Below are 20,356 nucleotides of genomic sequence, written 5' to 3'. Positions count from 1 at the left end.
AGCCAACAGCCTATGGGCCTTATAGTTTCTTGAGAGTGTCTCCACCATATGGTTTTCCTGCCGTCTTCACTCACGCCCTCTGGGGGCTGCTCTGCTGGATGGCCTCCTCTTGAACGAACACTAAACAGACAGGAGGCATCTTGATGCCAACGTCGAAGAGCACGAGAACAAAAGTGCCTCTCCCGACAAAAGTAGAGCAGTGTGAACTGACTCTCCTCTATGATCCGGAGTCCTATTTTGGGGATCTTCGAGTGCTGCTCTATCGGTCGAGCGCCTGGCTGTGACACTGCAAGAGAGTCAGTAACGTCTCTCGAACGAATAACCCAGATGGCGAACTTACCATGTGCCAATACACTCCCTTCTTCTTCAGCAGCTCCGAGTGGCTGCCCTTCTCCAGCAGCTTGCCTTCTCCCAGGACGAAGATGACATCTGCGTTCTGCACCGTCGCGAGACGATGAGCAACGACCAACATGGTGCGGCCCTTTCCTGCTTTCTCAAAGGCAGCCTGGACCAACTTCTCTGACTCGGAGTCTAGAGAGCTCGTCGCTTCATCAAGGAGCAGAATGTTTGGGTTTCTGATGAGCGCACGAGCAATGGCCACTCGCTGCTTCTGGCCACCAGACAGAGAGACTCCCTTGCTGCCAATGTCTGTGCTGTAACCCTCCGGAAGGGAGATGATGAAGTCGTGGATGGAAGCATCGCGACATACCTGATGCAACTGTTCGTCGGTCACAGCTTTGTCGTCCACTCCTAAAAGGATGTTCTCCCGGATTGTCCCCTGGAACAAGGTAGGTTCCTGGGCCACCAACGATAGCTGCTTCCGGTACTCGTAAACGTTGACGTCGTTGATGTTCTTACCGTTGCAAAGGATAGCCCCTTTTTGGACGTCATAGAAGCGCTCCATCAATGAGACAATGCTTGTCTTGCCGCAGCCAGATGCCCCAACGAGAGCAGCGAACTGACCTTTCTCGACGGTCAGACTTAGCCCCTTGAAAACGGAGACGTCACGAGTCGGGTACTTGAAATGGATGTCGCGCAACTCGATCTGGACACCTCCATCGGCGTCTGGGATCTTCTCTGTGGCCGGGATGAGGTCCTGGTTTCTGGACTTGCGCATGTTGAGTATCCGGTTCGAAGCTCCTGTAACCTGAGCTGCGTTGGGCCCGAAACTGAGACCTTGACCTGCAGCCTCGGCGCCCTGAAACACTGCCATAAAAGAAATGAAAAATGTTTGAGGGCTGTATTCTCCAGAGGCCAGCAGCCGGCTGCCATACCAGAATATGAGAGCCTGACAGGCCAAAGAAACCGAGTCTGAGAATCCGAAAACGAAGCTGTTCCATCTGGCTTTCTTGAAAGCATGGTTGACGTGGCTTTTAAGGAGATCCTCGTATCGCGAGCAAGTGGTGTCTTCCAAGGTCAGTGCCGACACGGTTCGGAAAGCTCCGATAGATTCAGCGGCGAACTTGGAGCTCTCGACGAACACCGCCGCGTTCATCTTGTCGAATTCGATCTCGTACTTGAATCGAAGATAGCCAGCTAGTATACTGATGGGCATTGTGACGCAGAGGGCAACCAAGGCAATCTTCCATCCGAATGCAAAGGCGATGATTAGAGTGCCAATGATGTTGAAGATTGCCGTGTACACCATGGCCATGTTGATGCCGAGCAGCTCTTCCAGCTGCTTGGGGTCACCGGCTACCCTGGCGGTCAGGCTGCCGTGCGCATTCTCCTCCTCGTCGTAAAACGAGGTCTTCTGGAACAGGATGGCCTCGAAGTATTGCTGCCTGTAAGCTGCACAGATGAAATGTGACAAGTGAGTCGACACGAATCCCATGAAGAAGTACGACAAGCCGACACCGATGGCCAGCACAGCCCACATGAGCGACCAAAAGTTGCTGTCGCTACGGATCTTGTCCGGGCTGTTTTCGGGGTTGAAAACCACTATGACCTTTGCAAACAGCCAGGCCTGCAGAGGAGTTCCGGCCGCACAGCAAGCCGCGAAGACTACAGTCAAAATACAGAGCAGCCAGCGGTCTCGCTGCTCGTAGAGCAACAAGCCGAAGCTCTGGAATATGTTGCGGTTCGTTGCTTCGGTCTTCTGGCGTGTGCTGTCGACCTCCACTCTTGTGGCGCTCTTCTCTCGGGCTAGAACTGCGTCCAGCTCTTCCTCCTTATTGTCATTGTTGTTGTCTTCCGTTTGGTCACCGAGTGAAAGCTGTTGAGCGTGAACCAGCCCATAGTACACTCCCTCATCGTCCTCGAGAAGGCTCTCGTGGGTGCCTTGTTCAACCACCTTGCCTTTCTTCAGGACAACGATCCGATCGGCTTGTTTGATGGTCGAAAGACGATGAGCAATGGTAATCGTCGTCCGATTTTTAGAGACCTTGTCGAGGGCAGCTTGAACAATCCTCTCCCCCCGGACATCAATGGCACTGGTAGCCTCGTCAAGTATAACAATCTTCGGCTTCCGAACGATGCTTCGAGCAATTGCGATGCGCTGGCGTTGGCCACCAGAAAGCTTTGCTCCACTATCACCAACTTGAGTGTCATACCCCTGTTGCTGCAGGTTAGCCTACGTGCTCTCTAAAACGACGAGCAACTTACATCCGGCAGGCGGTCGATGAACTCATCTGCAAACGATTCCTGGCAAGCCTCCTTGACAAGCTCCCTCTTCTTTTCTTCGGGTTCGTCTTCCCATTGGGAGCCAATGAGACCGTAGGCGACATTATTAAAGATGGTGTCGTTGAACAAGAAAGGCTCTTGCTGGACCAGACCGATCTGAGACCGCCACCATTTCAGCTCGATATCGTCGAGAGCATGGCCAGAGGTGGTGATAGAACCCTTCAATTCAACGGCAGCTCCAGCTTCCTCGGGTTTGGATGTCTCCTCCTCGTCCGAATCATCTCTGACCTTCTTTTTTCCTTTCGTCTTCTGGGCTCCTTTCGTCTTGTCCTTTTCGATTGTCTTGGCGATAACGTGCTGGTCTTGCAGGGTGTACCAGCGCTCAATCAGGCCCACTATGGTACTCTTGCCCGAGCCCGAGGGCCCAACGATGGCTGTGACTTTGCCAGCCTCGATGGTCAGGTCCAAGCCATCCAAGACTTTAACATGCGGTCGGCTTGGATAAGCGAAGGTGACGCCCTTGAATTCAATATTCTGGTTGGCGGAAACCTGGGTGTCCTTCAGCTCACCGGTTCTCGGACGGGGAGCGTCAATGACAGTGAGGAACTCGCATGCTGCTACCATTGCCTTGCTGATGGCAAGCAGAGGTGTACTGATACGCTCGAGAGACATGACGACGAGCATGACCGACATCAGGACGCTGTTCCGTAGGTTAGTAGGTGGATCCTATAGCCCCTGGATGTTACTCACATGATAACCTCGCCAACATTGTCGACTCGTCCGTCCACCCAGGAATGTGTACCATACCAGAAGGCAAGACCAAATGCACCGAAGAGAGCAAAGAACTATGTGTGGTCAGATCATGCCATCGATTCTAGACGAGGGAGAAGGACATACAACAAGACCAAACTGAAGTGCTATCAAAGGAGCCGTAGATTGGCCCTTCTGTCGCGCAACAGTAACCCAGTGCGCATAGCGAGCAGCAACGCGGTTTTCCGCGCCACAAGCGGTGATGATTCGGATGCTTGAAAACGCCTCACTGGCGACAGCCGAAGCCTTACCCTCCGCTTTTGTCATCTGGGTGTGGCCTTTGATGACGAAAGGCAGCAGGACCGCCAGGACAAATAAAATGAACAGGATAACAGATGCTGTAACAAGAGTCAGGGACCAGCTGTAGATGAAAGCCACGATGATAGCTGTCCAGATAGTGCCGTTGAACTCGAGGAAGACCCCGAGTTTTTCTGATATGCCAATCTGAAGGGTGTTGGCGGTGGAGGTGATGGTGGCAGCCGCCGCCCCAGCCGGCATCGAATCGAGTACGTGGATAGTCTGGCCAAAAAGACGTTGGAGGTAGTGTAAGCGGATGGCGGCGGACAACCGAATCCCGATCATCCGGAAGCCAAACTTGTTGATGTAGTTAAGAATCCATCGAGCCAGGAACAAAATGAAGAGGTAGAGGGCCTGTCTGTCAGCGACTCTCTTGAAGTCGTCTGCTGTGGTTGTGGCACCGAATGCATTGAACTGGCTGATGAGCTGACCGAAGACGACTACACCCCCACAAAGGTCAGATCAAATAAGGAGAAGCAGAGCTGTCGCGGCTCACTGTTCATCAATGGCAAGGTAGTGCCGGCAGCAATCGAAGCAAGGCCGGCAGCGAAGTAGGCAAAAATGTCCCACTTTGTGGCATATGAGAAGACGCGTAGGTAGTCTTTGAAAGTGGGCTCTCGCTCGGGTCTAATATTGACCTCGGGAGTCGGCTCCTCGTTTCTGATGGACGTGGAGTGCTTCGTATTGTTCTTGTCGTCAACGAGAGCGAAGGTCACTGGCGGTAACCCATCTGGCGGGGCAGTGCCTGTATTAGCAGCGCTCATGACGAATTCCTTGCTGATGGAGCTCGTGAGAGCATAGCCTTTGGGGGACGTGTTCGAGAAGGTATGTCTTGACCGGAAAGCGTGGGACGGGCGAAGTCGAATACAGCTCGAATCAGAGTACAGCCAATCAGAATATGCTTTTGGATGTGCGGAAAAGGCGAGCGTGGGAGCAAGAGACGAGGATGGTTGACAGCGTGTTTATACATGCGTGGCTGATCTGACGAATACGCTAGGAGAGCAGATAGATGACGAGCAATAAGTGCCTCACAAAGACGCATAGATGCCAAATGCAGAGACAAGGCAGACATCCACCGTAAACTTCCATCTCTCATCCCTCGTAAATTCGTATCGTACACACTCCAAGATCGAATATTTACGAGCCGTGCAGTAGTGAATGAGGCACGCCGGTAGGCAAACCCCAGAGACACTTACTTACCTACCTAGGTACTTAGTGGAGCTGACCAGTTGACCCTACACCAGCGAACCGGAACACAGAAATGGGCCCACTTTCGGATGGATATTTGTCCCGCTTAGGAACGATCTATCAAACACACGCGCCACTATCCGTCCCTAGACTAGGTGCTTGCTGAGGTCCTTTCCTGGAGTTTAATTGGAGTCCAGTTGCTTGTGAAAACGACATCCAAGAGTACGTATACAAAATACAGCATTTGGCGTTTCCTGGATGTTCTTTTATTGAATCATCACAGCTTCTAGACCATTATCATCCCAAAGCTGTATCTTTATATCGGACGAGCTCGATCCGGCATCATTTGGCACTTAGACGCGACAGTACTCTGTAACCCCAACCAAATCTCTACTGCAACAGCCCAAAACCGAATACGCGGGCTCAGTCCGTTTTACTGCTACACCGCACAGTGACTTGGCCAGCCAACGTCAGCAATCATTGATTTAACAGCTGCCCTGGTTTTTGTAGCCTATCAGCGTTCGTGTCGTAATTCGCCCAAAGCAGTTAGCGCGGTCTTGCAATTTCGACCCAAACCCACCCCGGACGACGTAAAATAGGTAGTTCATTATACGGGCCGTGCATCGGCAAGGAAGCTATTGTCGACAGGTAAGCAGTCCATCTTCAGATACCGTAATACAATGATGATTTTTCTTCCTTGTCTCTTTGATCATGACTCATTCCCGACATGATCACATCAAGCCCCTACCTAGAGACGTGGCACATACTTCCATCAAGTTTCATCCGTCCTGAGGCGTACCCTGGCAAGATGGCACTCTGCTGACCCCATGTGCGAGCGCCACCGAAGTGCCCGCTGCTGCCTACAGCCACTTGCGGCTTGTCGCTCTGACAAAAGATGTATTTCCACCCGGTTTCATTGGCTTATGGGTGCCAAAGAAGAGAGATAGACAACAACATGAGTTGCGTCACTCGTGTGCCGAGTACATATCTCGGCGAATCGACAAGTAGGAGGCAAGGTACCTACAGTCTTCGATTGACCTTTATGGGCCCCAACTAACGGCCTGAGTCATCAGCGAAAAAAACACACTTTTAACCACAAGCTTACCAGCAGTTCGTACCTACAGTCTTCCCAGGCCCTAACCAATGCAACCAGTCAGCCGTTATGTGGCGTGGTGATCCGTCCTCTCGGAGTCGGATTCTAGGCAATACCCCGACTGTATAGGTACTCTGTAAGGTTCCAAAGCCGCCTGTCGTCCGGTACGGAGCAAAACGGGTCGGAAACTGTTTCGAGCACCACACAACTGGGATGAAAGGGAGAGTAGAGTGGTCGGTGTTTTTGAAAAGGAGGACTAAAATCTTCTCCAGTATCTGAACGTCATTAAGAAATTGACACCTCTTTCTATGCAAGGTAGGTCGATAGCATTCGGTGTATCCATGCTCTTCCACATGAATAAAAGAATCCGATCAACAGGGTCTCAGGGGTACATCTCAGCCAGTGAGTTGGACGGTAACTCAACTTAACTGTAAGTCCACCCCCACGTTGTGTCCACGACGCTGGTGTGACATGTCGGAATGGAGAAAATGTCCAGAGCTCGAAGCAGGATGCCGCTGTAAGAAACGAAGCTGTTCGCCGTGATCCGGTGATCGAGTTGACGCTGTGACTGAGTATCCGCCGTTGCCGGAAGAACTCCCGGCAACGGCCAGCCTTATCACTAGGGCAGGGATCTGCCATGATTGATACGACAACGTCATTGGGCGTGCATGAGTTGTACATCCCCGTCCAGTCGCAGCCTTGCAGCTGTTTTTTGACCTCACAAATCCCCCCTCCCCTCCCACCCCCAAAACAGTCGTAAGTCAGTCGGGCCCCTCCAAAACTTGCGATTGAGTCACCCACCAAGATTCCCCGCGGGCCGTTTTTACTACTTTAAAATCGGGTTCCCCTCTGCGCAGTTGGAAGCCAGGTGAATGCAGATCCAGGTGAAGGTTTTCTCGAGGTCCGCCCGACCGGCCTACCGACTGACTTTTCTTTCTCAAAGCCCAATTCCACCTCCTCTTTGGCTTAAGTGCAGCATCGTCGCCCGAAGCAGACCCAGTTGTCGCGCAATTTCTTCGTCGCCCTTTCGTTACCGGATCGATAGCGAACAGTTGCCCACCATGGCGCCCAAATCGAAGTTCGAGCTGAAGACCCCCAAGGGCACCAAGGATTGTCAGTCACCACCCCGTCGCTGTCTGCGCCGAGATGTCGAAAGATCGTACGCCGGGACTAACACAGTGTCCTGCTCAAGGGTTCGGCAAGGACATGCTTATCCGCGAGAAGATTTTCTCGCAACTGAAGGGTGTTTTTCAAAAGCATGGTGGCATGGAACTTGACACCCCCGTTTTCGAGCTGAAGGAGATTTTGTCCGGCAAGGTACGACATCTGTGTTTACCCCTTCCTCCACCCACGAGTGACGCATACGAACCCCGCGATCCAATTCGAACCTCGATTTCATGCAAGGTACTGATCAACACTCCTCTGAGTAGTACGGCGAAGACTCGAAGCTCATCTACGACCTTGCCGACCAGGGTGGTGAGCTCACCTCCCTGAGATACGATTTGACAGTCCCTTTCGCACGATGGCTCGCCATGAACAAGGACATTCAGAGCGTCAAGCGCTACCACATTTCAAAGGTTTACCGCCGGTAGGTCTTACACCGGCTTTGCCAACATATCTGCGCGGCTAGCTGACGTCCCATAGTGACCAGCCTGCCATGAACAAGGGTCGCATGCGCGAATTCTACCAGTGCGATTTCGACATCGCCGGCACCTACGACTCTATGCTCCCGGACGCCGAAATCATCCGAATCGTCGTCGAGGTCTTTGAAGGCCTCGGCTGGAACGGAAACTACACCATCAAGCTCAACCACCGCAAGATCCTCGACGGTATTTTCGAGGTGTGCGGTGTGCCCGAAGACAAGATCCGGACGATATCATCCGCCGTTGACAAGCTCGATAAGCTCCCCTGGGTGGATGTTCGTAAGGAAATGACTGAAGAGAAGGGTCTGGACGGAGAGGTTGCGGACAGAATCGGCGAGTGGGTAGTCCAAAAGGGTAAGCAGGACCTGCTCCGCAAACTGCAGCGGGATGACAAGCTCTCGGCCAACGCCTCCATGAAGGCCGGCATGGCTGACCTGGAGCTCCTGTTCAACTACCTCGAGGCCTTCGGTGCCCTTGACAGAGTGTCGTTTGACCTCTCCCTTGCCCGTGGCCTGGACTACTACACGGGCGTCATCTATGAAGTTGTCACGGAAGGATCAGCACCTGCTGCTATCCCTGACGCGGACGACAAGACAGTCAAGTCCAAGAAGAAGAGCAAGAGCAAGGACAAGGACGACGAGGACCGCTCTGACGATCCTAGCGTCGGTGTTGGCAGTGTCGCCGCCGGTGGACGGTAAGCAGCATGCAATACTTCCAATTGTAGTTCTCAGCCTGCTAACCCGAGGCCAGCTATGACAATCTTGTTGGCATGTTCTCTGGCAAAACACAGATTCCATGCGTTGGTGTAAGTCCCCGTTAGCAAAGCAAAGCAGGCCCAAATGCTGACGTCGAAATAGGTTTCTTTTGGCATAGAAAGAATATTCAGCATCACCAAGGCCAGGATGCAGGCCGAGAGCGAAGCCCCTCAAAGCACGGTCGACGTCTTTGTCATGTCCTTAGGATCCAAGGCCGGTCTGATCAAAGAGCGACTTGAGGTCTGCTCGAAGCTGTGGGATGCGGGCGTCAAGGTGAGAATGGCAAAACATGCAGACTTGACTTGAGTCAAACAGGGAACCGACGCTGACACTGCATCGAACTTGCCAGGCCGAGTTTCTGTACAAAGTAAAGCCCAAGCTGCCGCCGCAGTTCAAGGCGGCGGAATCCAACGCGACGCCGTTTGCCATCATCCTCGGCGACGACGAGGTGCAGAAGGGTGTAGTCCGGATCAAGGAGCTGGGTCTGCCCGAGGGCCACCCTCAGAAGGACGGCGAGCTTGTTGATATGGCGTCGCTCGTCCCTGAGGTGCAAAAGCGTCTGTCACGAAAGCGCGAGCTTGATGGCCTCGCCAGACAGGCCGAGGGCCTGAGGGTCGTAGGTGGTATGCGGGGTGAGGACATCAAGCCCGCATCTGCGTCGGCCAAGGTGGTTGAGGAGCCCGCCGTTGATTTCGCCGCCGCTGCTCCGGAGGGAGAGAAGCTTGCGGAGACGACCGAGGAGAGTAAACCTGCGCCGAACGCATAGGCGGGTGGCGAATGAATCACTAGAAAGCAAAAACAAAATAGACAACTGGCAAATAATCTCTGCTATCACACCCCTCGGCGGTGATTGTCCGTTTATTTTCGAACAAGATTCCTTCTTTGGCACCGGATTTAAATTTAACACCGTGTCGTCTATTTCGAGCTGTCGCCATGATCAGGTAGGAGGACTGACCGGTCAAGCGTAGCGTCTGATGCCCCTTTGTACCGCCACGTAGGTAAGGTGAGCATAGACTATGGATGTTCTGTTCCCCTGAAGGATTCGACACAAAGGGGAAGCTCGGCTTCAACGGCCAAAAAAGCTCTAGCGAGGCAGCAACGATGGAATTGGTCAGGCACAGAAAGCCCAGGGCGTCGTCGCACCATAGGGCCTCTAGTGCTGAAGTCCATGCGCGCAAGCAAGCCAGACAGGTGGTCAATGCCCATCGAGCCTCAACAGATGAATGGCCTGACGTAGGAGACCGGTCTGTTTTCTTTTGGACCCAGGAACATGCTCGCGTCCCCGACTACAGATTGATCAGGAGAGAACTTGGGTTCGGCAATTTCGGAAAAGGAACCTTCACCAATCCAAAGTTGAGATCACCAAATCTCGAATCCAGTATGCTCTTCAGGTATGTACGTGATGCTGGTCCGCGCGATCTGGGTTGCTCTTCCCCTCACGACCAACCCTGGCTCGGCCCGCATAGACATTCACGATAAGGAAGCAAGTAAGCGGGGGAAGGGGGTTCAAGGGATTCCTAGTCGTGAACCCCGCTGACATCGCGATCAGTTGACAAGGGCTTTGGTCGAGGTTGATAAGGGCGGACCTTTTGGTCAGAGGTAGGGACCACTGACAGACAGCGCGGAGAATGGATAAAAATCTGTTGCGAAACAGTCGACGCTGACCGTCGTCCCAGGCCAAGTATGAATTGGAGGCTGCATGAAGAGGCTGACGGATGACCGATGTGGTGTGGTTTCCGCCCACTACTGCAGCAGCGTGGACCGGACCTAGGTGCAGCAACCGTTCATCTGAACTTAAGGTATTATTCCTTCGGTGTCAATTTTTTCTCTCCGTCGTGCCTGGTTGGTCAAGGTTGCCAACCTACAAGCCATTCCTCAACCGTGGAACCAGGCTATTTGCATGTAGCACAGACCTTAAGTAAGTCCTTCAATTGACAGATACGCCTGTCTCCTTGTTGCATGACATTTTGCCCAAACAACCACACAAGACCAAGCTTCGCGAGGCCTCAAACGTGGGTGGACGAATTACTCTGCTTTTCGATCTTGCGGTGAGGACCAGAAGAGTGGCACGGAGGCCCAAGGTGCAAATATTGCAACGGTGATAGGGATGGAGGTGCATGCTGTCTGTGTTTTTTGTATGTATTTTTTGTTTTGGTATTGTCAGAGAGTCCTGTGCGCGTGATTACTAGTAGAGTCGCATTGCATTGTGGTGAGGTACGGTGAGGGGAAGGTAATGTTTCGTTTCGGTCCCAATTCTTTCGATGATGCGGGTCCGTAGTCCGTGAGACAGTGCTCGGACCTCCATCTCAACCCCGTTTGCCTTCGGACGAGTGTGCTCTCGGACACCCAGTCGTTGTTTGTTTTGTCCGAGGTTCGAGGGCATGAGAACGAGCACGAGCTGGATCGAACAGCTGGAGCGTTGGTCGGATGTGAAACAGGATGATGCGAGTTGATGATTTTGACAGGGGCCTCGAGCAGTGTTTGGCAACTGATTCGCGTGAAGGCGGCCCGGCCGGTCGGGGTGGTGCGGTGGTTGAACCAAAGGTCCTCTCCCCTTTCCTTTTTCGTAATGTATGATCTCTCGTTGTTGACGTTGGCTTTGTTAAATTGCTTTTCTCTTCAAGAGCCCAGACCCTGGAAGGCTGGAGTACTATGTTGCCGCCTTCTTTGCGAGGCAGTCCCGGCCGTTGCGCGACTCAATGTCGTTCGGCAGCCTTCCTTAATGGAACATTCTAACTGTCTGGTGAGACCTCTCAACGTGGGCATTTGATGGGGGTGGTAAATGCCGAGACGGGGATACGCGGTGCACTAGGGGCACGATGAGGTTACCACGTTTCTGGGACCGCTGGACGTTGTGGGTGGTAACGAACATTGTCCAAGGTAGGTATTTCAATGCGTATCTTTCAAGGGAGATTCGCTGGCTTGTCATAGTCCATGCAAGCAGCATTACTCGAGTGCCGGCCCGCCGGGCACCAAATGGATGGGCCATGGCTGAGCAGGAGGAGGCCTAAGGCCTCAGGGGGAAAGAGGAAGGAGATCGCAGGCCAACCAAGTCCTTGAACCCTGTTCCATGGAGGCATAACGGCTCGAGCAGGCCAACAGGGTGATAGCAGGGCTGCGGTGCGTTTTGAGAATTTGGGACTGGGTGGGATGCTGTCACTTGTCATGAACCTGGAAGGCAATGTGCATGTCGACCTAAAGCACGCCCAGTTACGGATACGGATACTATGGGAACAAGTCCAATGAGGTGCAATAAGAGGCGGCAAAGGCGAGACGAGGTTGCAAGGATTATGACAGGGGAGGAAAGGGGAGGCCCTCACCATCTCATATCTCACGGGGCGTGGAAGGGGAGGAAGCTGCGTGGAAAGTGACGGTCGCCCGAGGAAGGGAACGACAACGGAGATCTGATGCAGGGGTATGGGCGGACCCGTCATTCGGTTGTCGGCTCGTGGCTTCCGGTGCAGGAGCATGCCTGGGCAAATGCTGTCCGGTAACTGCCTACCTGAGGTATTCTATGTAGGTACGAAGATTAGCCAGTTTTTAAGTACCCTGTATCCCTATCTAGGGTGGCAGATACTTAGGTAGGTGAGTAGGTAGATAGGTAGGTACCTAGGTGTGTTGATAGCAATACAGGGATGGGCTGTCCAGTTTCTAGGCGACTCCCCTTTCCAAATTCCAGGGCGAGGGCAACGATAGCCACCCCGTGACCCGTCCGGCAACAGTAGCATGCGGGAAGGTGTTTGATGGACCTGGACACTGGGCTATAGACGACAGACTAGACTGTTGGCTATGCAAGCCCACCGCGGTGAAATTTACCGGGTGAGTGTTTGCTGCTCAAGCCCTCCATTAGCCAGGAAACTGTGGTGTGGTTTCTGCCACATGCTTGCTTCACCGTTGGAAAGAATCCTTCACAAGCAAACTTCCTCACGCACGTTTCTTTTCCCTTTTCCTCTGGAGCAAGGGTCCTGAGTGTCTTCCAACCGTCTAGCACCTACCTAGCTAGTGGCTCTGATGTCGCAGGCAGCCGATTATTCTTCGCTTCTTCGGACTTTGTCCTCCTGGCTTCCGGTTCGTTGATAGCCTAGAGACACGGTTCCCTGCTGACCAGACACACAAGGCGTTTCTGGCTTGTGTCGTAACTTGAAGTACGGAATCTTCATCAGCATCATCCCTCTTGCTAAATGACACCAGTCCAGCCGGCGGGCGAATCATCTCCGTCCGTCCCGTGCAATCCACTACGGGACCGCAAATCGCCCGATTCCCCCATCCCATTTACCATATTCCAAATCTAACACTCACAGAGCTCATCCTTGCTTGACAACTGTCGAATTGGCAAACCGTTCTCGGCCTGCAAGTAGTACCAGCTCTTGTGCGTGCGCTGATACGGATCTCGCACATACAAACGCCATCGACGACGGTCCGGGACCCTCGTCACGACTTACGCCTCTGTCCACGAGCACCGTTCGTAGCGTATCCACCCAGCGTATCCACCAAGCGGACTACCCAGGGCCCAGTCGCGAGGTGGGAACTATTTGCGACTTGCAGATTACAGAGGTGACTGCTTTACCCTCCTTCCCCGAACAACCCAGGCCTTCCCACGGCACCAAACAGCGCCTCCCAGCTCGCAGCGTGCCACGCAAACACTCTCTCCAGCGTATCCGTGGTGAATGGGGCTGACCACGCAGCGTGGCAGCGCGTACTCGAGGTCAGTGATGCAAAGTACCGTAAACCAGAGCTACATTTGCACGCAAGAGACGTGCATTGGATGTGGATTCACCACTTCATCACCAATGACCATACGCAGCACTAACGACGGGCAGGGCTAGCAGCAAGGGTTGTGTTACCCTGCCACGCCGGTGCCAGGGGAACGCACCCCTCAGCGAGATGGAGCACGAGAAGCAGGTCCGTCCTCGAAAGAGACGAAAAAATCTCATTGCGCGGGCCACGCCTGAAGCTTGTTCCCCTTTTCTCACTAGCCCAACGTCGATGCGCAAACATCCTGCGTGAAGCAAACTAGACAGAGGGAAAAGCTCGAGCCTCGAGCTTGACGGACACCCATTTCAGGACCCGCGAAATCACCTCCCCTGATTGCGTCCCATGAGGTACTTGAATACGGCCCATCCCCCTCCTTATGCCCGCAGGGCGTCTGTCTGCGTTTTTGCGATCTTTCTCAGCGTGATTCCCCAGCCTCTACTCTCGTTTCTTCGTGGATTCCTCGCATCATCTTGCTTGCTCACCCGGTGCTATCCACACTACGAAGTTTCCGACCGTCGGCCTACGATTACCACGAACCGGTTTCTTTTCTCGTGGCATTCTAGCTTTGACGCGGTGGGCCGGCAATTCGTCATCCCAAGACTGATATTCCGTCGCTGGTCTCACATTCGAAGTTCTGTCTTGCTTTTCAGCTGCCACCTTCACCCAATACCTTGCAACCGCACACGGTCCTTACAATTGGCTGGCCTCGCATAGTTTCTGCCTTCCTTGACGTCAAGCCTGCCCCGTGCGATCTCGCACAACCTGTCGTTCTGGCTTCTTGAACTGCAAGGTTGTACGATTTATCCACTGTAAAGCACACCTGATACACATCACATTGGCGTCTTGCGACCTACTCACGCCATCCCTTTCCAGTTCGTCTGAATAGCCTTGAAGGCACAAACGTGGGAATCCCGGACACATATCAACTCAACACCACCTGAACGGCGCCTGACACAAACCCTGGTTAAAGATCACTTTCAGTGCTGAGGCCAACGACCAATCCGCGCGCAATATAGGCCAAGTTCAGACGACTTGAGACCGTTCCCGAGTCCCGGTGCACCGCCCGTTACGCATCTCTGGGGGTTTACCCACTTACACCGAACACGGAATCATTTTGCATCGACTCGTTGGGTGTTTCTCAGCCATTACTCGTCGCTCCTCGCTCATTTGGGTCGAAACTTCTACCCGACTGTCTCAACAACTTGTTTTCTCAACATCAAGTGCTTGCTCAGGCGACTTGACCTTTAAAATTTCTCCCAACAAGCACACACTACCAACCCTTCACGATGGGCGGTTTAATACCCTTGCTTCTCAAGCCCGTCGCTGCTGGTTCCCGTGGCAGTATCGTCTTTCCCGCCAACAAACCCGCGTCGTCAAGCGCCTCTGTGCTACAGTCAACGGTAACAACGACGACACCAGTCAGTCCGGCTGTATCTACCAAATCGCGCACCTCGAGGCGCCTGTCAATGCAAACACCGGCATCGCTTCCAGTCCTGCCTTACACCTCTGCAGAATGGAGCAAGGCTGTGTCCGAAGTCAAGCGTCAGTATATGAATCGAAAATATCGGCCATGCTCTTTGCGCTGCTGCGAAATCCTGGACAACATAAAGGAATCTGTAAGTCACATGTATGAAGGTTGAATGGGCCCAGAATCGCTAACCCGGAACTGAAGGCGAACATTGAGCCGGCGTACTTGATCTACCTCCACTTCTATGCTGCCAGCTCTTTTGACATGCTTTCCCGCCCTTTACGGGGCACATCTCCATACCGCACAATGCTCCTCCAGCAAGCCCGGGATCACTACACACAGGCATCCAATCTAAGCAAGGCTGCGGACGATAATATGGCCCGCTCATCACGACCATCCTCAGCAGCAACATCGAGCATGCACTCCCCTTCAAGCTCAGTCTCGTCTCGCGCCTCATCTCGAACATGGACGAATTCGACGGCCTTCTCATCGCCTACCCCATCTGTCTACTCCGTTGAAGAGGCCGTAAACAAAATCTCCAACAATCAAACTTCACAAAAGAAGCGCGTCACCTTCTGCGAAGTTCCCGAGGAACCTTTCATCCGCCCCGACTCTCCCACTCTTGGCTTCGAAGACTTCCTGTGTGCCCCGCAAGAACCCGAACCGCGCTATCTCCCGGTTCTTCCTGAGGAGCCAGAACCCGTTGACGAGCCCGAGGAGATGGCGAAGCCGCCAACACCCGAACCCTTGAACGAGGACTGCGATGCCTTCGACTTCCTCCAGGAGCGTTCCATCCACCGCTACTGCGGTTTGCTTTCCAGCCTGCGATCACAAATTGCAGTCCACATTGCAGACATCGAAGAGCAGCTTGCCACGCCCTCTCAGACATTCCCCTCCGTCAACTCGCTTCCTACTAGAGCCGCTACCCCGGAGCTTAGCGACGAGTTGCGCAGCCTCGACATCAAGGCTCGGATCGAGCGTCTCCGCCAGAACAACTGGCAGCGTCGCCGCTTCGACGCCAGCCGCTATGAGGCGCTTCGCGAGAGCGCCCTCGCCGAGTTACCGTGATGGATTGGATCTAGCTCCGGATCACATCCACCCATTCAACCTTTCGTATTTTCTGCTCCTAGTTTTCACGTGATACCACCGGCACACTTTCCCTTCAATGGTATTCGTGCTATCGTTTCTTAAGGCGCATTTCATATTCTTCCAATTTCACGACAGACCAAAAGCATACAGGATCGGTAACCAGGGTAAACCAAAAAGGGAGGCAACATTTGCGTTTCACGCGATTTTCGGTTTATCGATCGACTCGGCATCTAAGAAGCAAGACGGCGCACGACAGGACGGTTTCTTTCTTGAATTCTTCGAGGTTGGGGTTTTTTTTTCTCGTTCGCATCTTCTCAAGTATACCTTGTACAAACCACATCAACGACTCGTCACGAATAACCAACACAATATAGTATTAGTAGTTTAGAGCAAGGAGGGAGCTATCCTTATAGCGCAACCACTTGCCGGCCTTCAAGTAGTAGCAATGCCAATTCGCAAAGTTCATCTTGGAAGCTGTACCTTTCCCATACCATTTGATGCCTTGGATGCCCAGTTGTGTACCTTTAGCCTGCCTACAAGGGCATTCGCCGGCGGGGTGCCTCAGGACAACCGATACTCCTTAAACCGGACCACCAACATGGCCAAACATTTAAGGCGGTCAGATCTGTCAAACGCCACCCATGGCGTTTGTCCAGACGACCTGCAACACAAGCAAAATCCGGTCGGTGCAAATACGAAAATTGATTCCTCAAGAAATTGATGGTTTGATGTGGAAAACGTGTGCCCCTCGCTTTTCTGCTCCTCCCATCCGCTCCGACAAATCAACAATAAATCAACAGTGACGAAGTCCTGTACCGGGGCTTGAAACGAAATGTGTACGCAACCAATAGAACAGCGCGATAAGGAAGGAAATATCAACAACATCAATAGATGCTCTAGAGCCGCAATCGGGCCCCGCTGTGTCATCCAACCCGTGTGGTATCATCTTCCTGGGTCCCGCTAAACCCGTCAGCATCGCCATCGAGAGGGAGGCATCGTTCATCAGCCCTGGAAGCTGCGTCTTTTGTGCTCCTTCTCCGCCTCCTCCTTCACCTTGAGCGTATCCTCCTGCTGCTTCATTTCGCGGACCTTGGCAAGGACAACCTCGCGGAAGATAGCCCCCTTGATCGTCTTTGACAAACTCCGCTTCTCGCCAACAGCGATGTCATGCGCGCCGACGTGCTTGGACTGGTCGGCTGCGCTGATTGCATCGGCCGGGAAATCCGAGTCTTCCGTGTCTTCCTCCTGGGCCTTGAGGGTTTCGATTCTATTGGCAAGCTTGACCATTTCAATGCCACGGCGGAGACGAGCCTTGGCAATGTACGCCTTGATCTCGGGAAGCAAGTTGTGGTCGGTGGCGTTCTCTCCGCTGAGCCAGGGGTGACGGAGAGCCTCCTGTTATCTTGTCAATGGTCTGATCTTGACAGCGTTCAGCTAGGTCAACTAACCTCACTCGACCAGCGCTTCACGGGCTCCGGTTGCAGAAGATGCAGGATGAAGTCTTTGGCATCGTCGCTGACATCCTTCCAGTAACGCTCATGGAAAACGACCTGGGCATTACTGCACTCATCGATGAGGTCCTGGAGATTCTCGGAGCGGAAAGGAGAATAACCGCAGAGAAGAGTGTATGTGATGACACCCATGGACCACATGTCCACGGGCTTACCGTGACCCTTCTTCAGCATGACTTCGGGGGCTGCGTATCCAAAGGAGCCGGCCATTGTTGTAAGAACCTCGTCCTTCCTGTCGAGCATCTTCGCGATACCGAAGTCGGCCAGGACCAGGTCAGACTCGGCGTCTCTGGTCAGATAGAGAAGGTTCTCGGGCTTCAGATCTAACTTTTGAGTCAGCAAGGCTGCGTGAGAATGGTGCGAGACTTCGGGAAGAGCTTGCCTCTGTGCACAACGTTGTTCAGGTGCAGGTAGTTGACGGCCTCAAGGACCTGCTTGATGGTTTGCGAAGCGTCCTTCTCCGTGAACTTACCCTGCTCGCAAATCCGGTCGAAGAGCTCTCCGCCCGTAGCTAGCTCAGTAACGATGTAGTACTTGTCCTGCAGGGCGGTTGTCAGAGCTGCCAGGTTAGGACATGGTTTCAGATGGTGCAGCACTTACACGCGACTCGAACCAGTCGAGAAACTTGACGATATGGGGGTGCTTGAGGCGCTGGAGCATGTCCAGCTCGTCGTATACCATCCTTTCATTGCCCTTAACGTTCTTCTTCAGGATAATCTTCACGGCGCACTTGCCAGTGGGACCGTCAGCCTCACGGACTATACCGTACGTTCCAGCTCCAAGGGTGCGTCCGAAGCGGTATTTGGCCCTGAAACGAAAACATTAGGATGCGATGTTCAGAATAGTATAATCGAGGAGGGGTTCGGACTTCTTGTCGTAGCTCTCGGGCTGACCCTGCAGCCTGCTCAGCATGTTGGAGACTGTAGACGGATTTGTGGTCAGCATCGGTTGTAACACGAGAGCGCCAGGGTCGGAGAAGTTGCTTCATGAGGCGAGGACGACTGAAGTAACAGAACAGAGCGAAGCTGGCGGTTCGCAGGCATTGTGGAACCAGGAGTCAGCGCGATCGACGGTGGCACTTACAACTCATTTTGTTAGACGAGGAAGCGGTCGCAGTGAGTGAAGGGTGGTCGAATGACTGGGCCACTAGAAGTGCTGAGTCGATGGAATAGATTGTCGAGGAGGAGTTGAGCGACAGGAACGGGAGCGTAGACGGGCGTTTATGGGGGAGAGATGCTTGAGCCTGGCGTAGGGGAAGGGAAAATTCAAGCAGTCAGAGAAGGCTCGAACCCTGGACTAGAAGGACAAGCAGCGTTGCTGATGGAGACTTGCAAGGTCGACTACGAGAGGGGGTCCAGGTTGGGGGTGCTGGGAGCTTCGGGTGCTTGGGTTGAGGGGTGAAGTGGGGTAAATGGAAGACTGGAAGTGCGATGGGAAGAGAGGTAAGGAGGTGAGCTTCACAAGCAAAGAAGGGGAAGAGACTCGGTGGTCCAGCGCCTACGGAGTACCTACCTTTTTAAACTACCTATATAAGCACTGCGGTAAATTGGTGCATGAGCGACATTTCTGCCGGGTATCTCGCACAGCACAGGATTCACTTTTCCCTCATCCCGTAATACACAAGAGCCTTCAGAGGCAGCGGAGGCAACCTCGAAGTAGGCAGTACGGCGAAACAGCAAAGGAGGCAGCTCATCCATGGCCATGGCAAGCCGGAGTGAGCCTTGTGGGCTGCTCAGAATTAAACAGGATGCTCAGCCGCAGACAAATGAGGGGCGGAAGAGGAAAGCACGGACATGGCCGTGATGAGTGCACTTGCAAGGGCCCAAGAGTGGGTCGCCGCATCCTGACGACTAGTAAGACGGTTGGCTGAAAAGTGTGGCTGAGGAGGCCGCTTTTCACCCGGTTCCGCTGCGAGTTGGTTGCTGAGCTGTAAGGCTCCGGAGGTAGGTAGATACCTAGGCAAAGAAGAGCCTAGGCCCATCCAGGCAAACAAACAATGTTTCCCTGTAATGACATCTTGCGGAAGGGGTTGCAGCAGAATGAATACCTACCTGCCTAGGGCTCCTGAGTCTGAGTGACAAGCATCCCAATCGCAGGCGCATGGCAAACCGGCAATGTAGGCAGACCTGGTAGTACTTATTACTTATTACTCACAACACGCAGCGATAAATACACATTGACAGCATGGCCTCCTCACGAGGCTCTCAGATAGCAAGTTTACACATGCGCCGAAGAAAACTACGGGCACACGCAAGACAATGGTTGTTATCTGATCTTCACATGTTCGCATGCCTCTCGGGAAGCTTCGGGCACACATGCTCGAGTGTCAATTTCTATCCCTTCTCCAATCCCTGATATTAATTGTCTGGCCGTTGAAGACACCCAAGGGGCTTCTCGAGTCATCGGCCCAGCTACTCTTCTCGACGATCGAGCAAGCCAACGCTGGACAAACATTGATGACCGGAACGGTGCCTCAAATCCCACAGCCAGGGGTATTTTTACAGTCTACTGCCATGTGCGGACCTACATATTCAGCATGCGGGTTCGAAAACGCTCTTTCAGGGACCAAGAACTGCTTGAACTGTTGAAAGTAAAATGGGACCCGCTAGCATGTGCGTTATCTGGTCCATGGTGGTGCACCCGCAATCCCTTCTCATAGCGTCATTTGAGCCTTGGAAAGTCTTAGGTAATCTGCTACCGACTTTGCGCCTGTAATCTGAGCGCTGTCTGCTGTTACAGTGCCTTTTCGCGCGGGTCTAGCGGAACTCGACCAACAAAGACCTGCCTGCTACCTTTTCATCATTGCATCTTCTCTGACGGCACAACCCTTCTTCGTCGTCCTTTTCCTGCATCTTTGCGGTATTTGGCTCTTTCCTAATAGAACAGGCTCGGACGCAACAGCCTCGCCCCGGACCGACTGCAGTCGCATCCAGATATCGCCTCAGCTCTTGTGTTTGCTTTTCCGGCGTGCGTGCTCACATTGCCCCGTCTTGTGCTGCTGTTCTCGGCAGGAACCACCGAATCGTGGGGTCCGTCTCTCTGCGGCCCCTCCAACAACCAACAAGCCCCTCCTTCCTCAGTGGCCTGCCTGCCTTGCCTTGCTTTCTGAACCACCAACATTTATC

At 53.3% G+C, this 20,356-nt stretch overlaps 4 protein-coding genes across 4 annotated transcripts; 2 read left to right on the top strand and 2 right to left on the bottom strand.

Annotated features, from left to right (window-relative positions):
- Positions 1-259: 259 nt before the first annotated feature.
- Positions 260-4,493, bottom strand: CH63R_00499 (ABC transporter transmembrane region; the record flags this gene model as incomplete). Its single annotated transcript, XM_018295474.1, has 6 exons — positions 260-286; positions 341-2,572; positions 2,605-3,322; positions 3,373-3,467; positions 3,520-4,169; positions 4,226-4,493. The coding sequence occupies 6 exons, from the start codon at positions 4,491-4,493 to the stop codon at positions 260-262; spliced, it is 3,990 nt and encodes a 1,329-aa protein (XP_018163836.1).
- Positions 4,494-6,882: 2,389 nt separating this feature from the next.
- On the top strand, positions 6,883-9,174 carry CH63R_00498 (Histidyl-tRNA synthetase; the record flags this gene model as incomplete). Its single annotated transcript, XM_018295473.1, has 7 exons — positions 6,883-7,123; positions 7,203-7,327; positions 7,441-7,598; positions 7,655-8,347; positions 8,404-8,458; positions 8,511-8,681; positions 8,758-9,174. 7 exons carry the CDS (start codon positions 6,883-6,885, stop codon positions 9,172-9,174), a joined length of 1,860 nt encoding a protein of 619 aa, XP_018163835.1.
- A 5,275-nt stretch (positions 9,175-14,449) lies between these two features.
- On the top strand, positions 14,450-15,699 carry CH63R_00497 (uncharacterized protein; the record flags this gene model as incomplete). The annotated part of the gene is made up of 2 exons (XM_018295472.1): positions 14,450-14,779; positions 14,836-15,699. The coding sequence occupies 2 exons, from the start codon at positions 14,450-14,452 to the stop codon at positions 15,697-15,699; spliced, it is 1,194 nt and encodes a 397-aa protein (XP_018163834.1).
- A 1,023-nt stretch (positions 15,700-16,722) lies between these two features.
- Positions 16,723-18,321, bottom strand: CH63R_00496 (Calcium/calmodulin-dependent protein kinase; the record flags this gene model as incomplete). The annotated part of the gene is given in 6 exon segments (XM_018295471.1): positions 16,723-17,115; positions 17,169-17,615; positions 17,624-17,770; positions 17,832-18,039; positions 18,100-18,151; positions 18,315-18,321. Coding segments are annotated over 6 exon segments (1,254 nt in total).
- Between the last annotated feature and the right edge of the window lie 2,035 nt (positions 18,322-20,356).

Source organism: Colletotrichum higginsianum, chromosome 1 (assembly GCF_001672515.1).
Source record: "Colletotrichum higginsianum IMI 349063 chromosome 1, whole genome shotgun sequence".
In the NCBI taxonomy this organism is placed as follows: Eukaryota; Fungi; Ascomycota; class Sordariomycetes; order Glomerellales; family Glomerellaceae; genus Colletotrichum; species Colletotrichum higginsianum.
The sequence above is the reverse complement of the archived record's forward strand: the minus strand, read 5'-3'. Positions and strand labels throughout refer to the sequence as shown.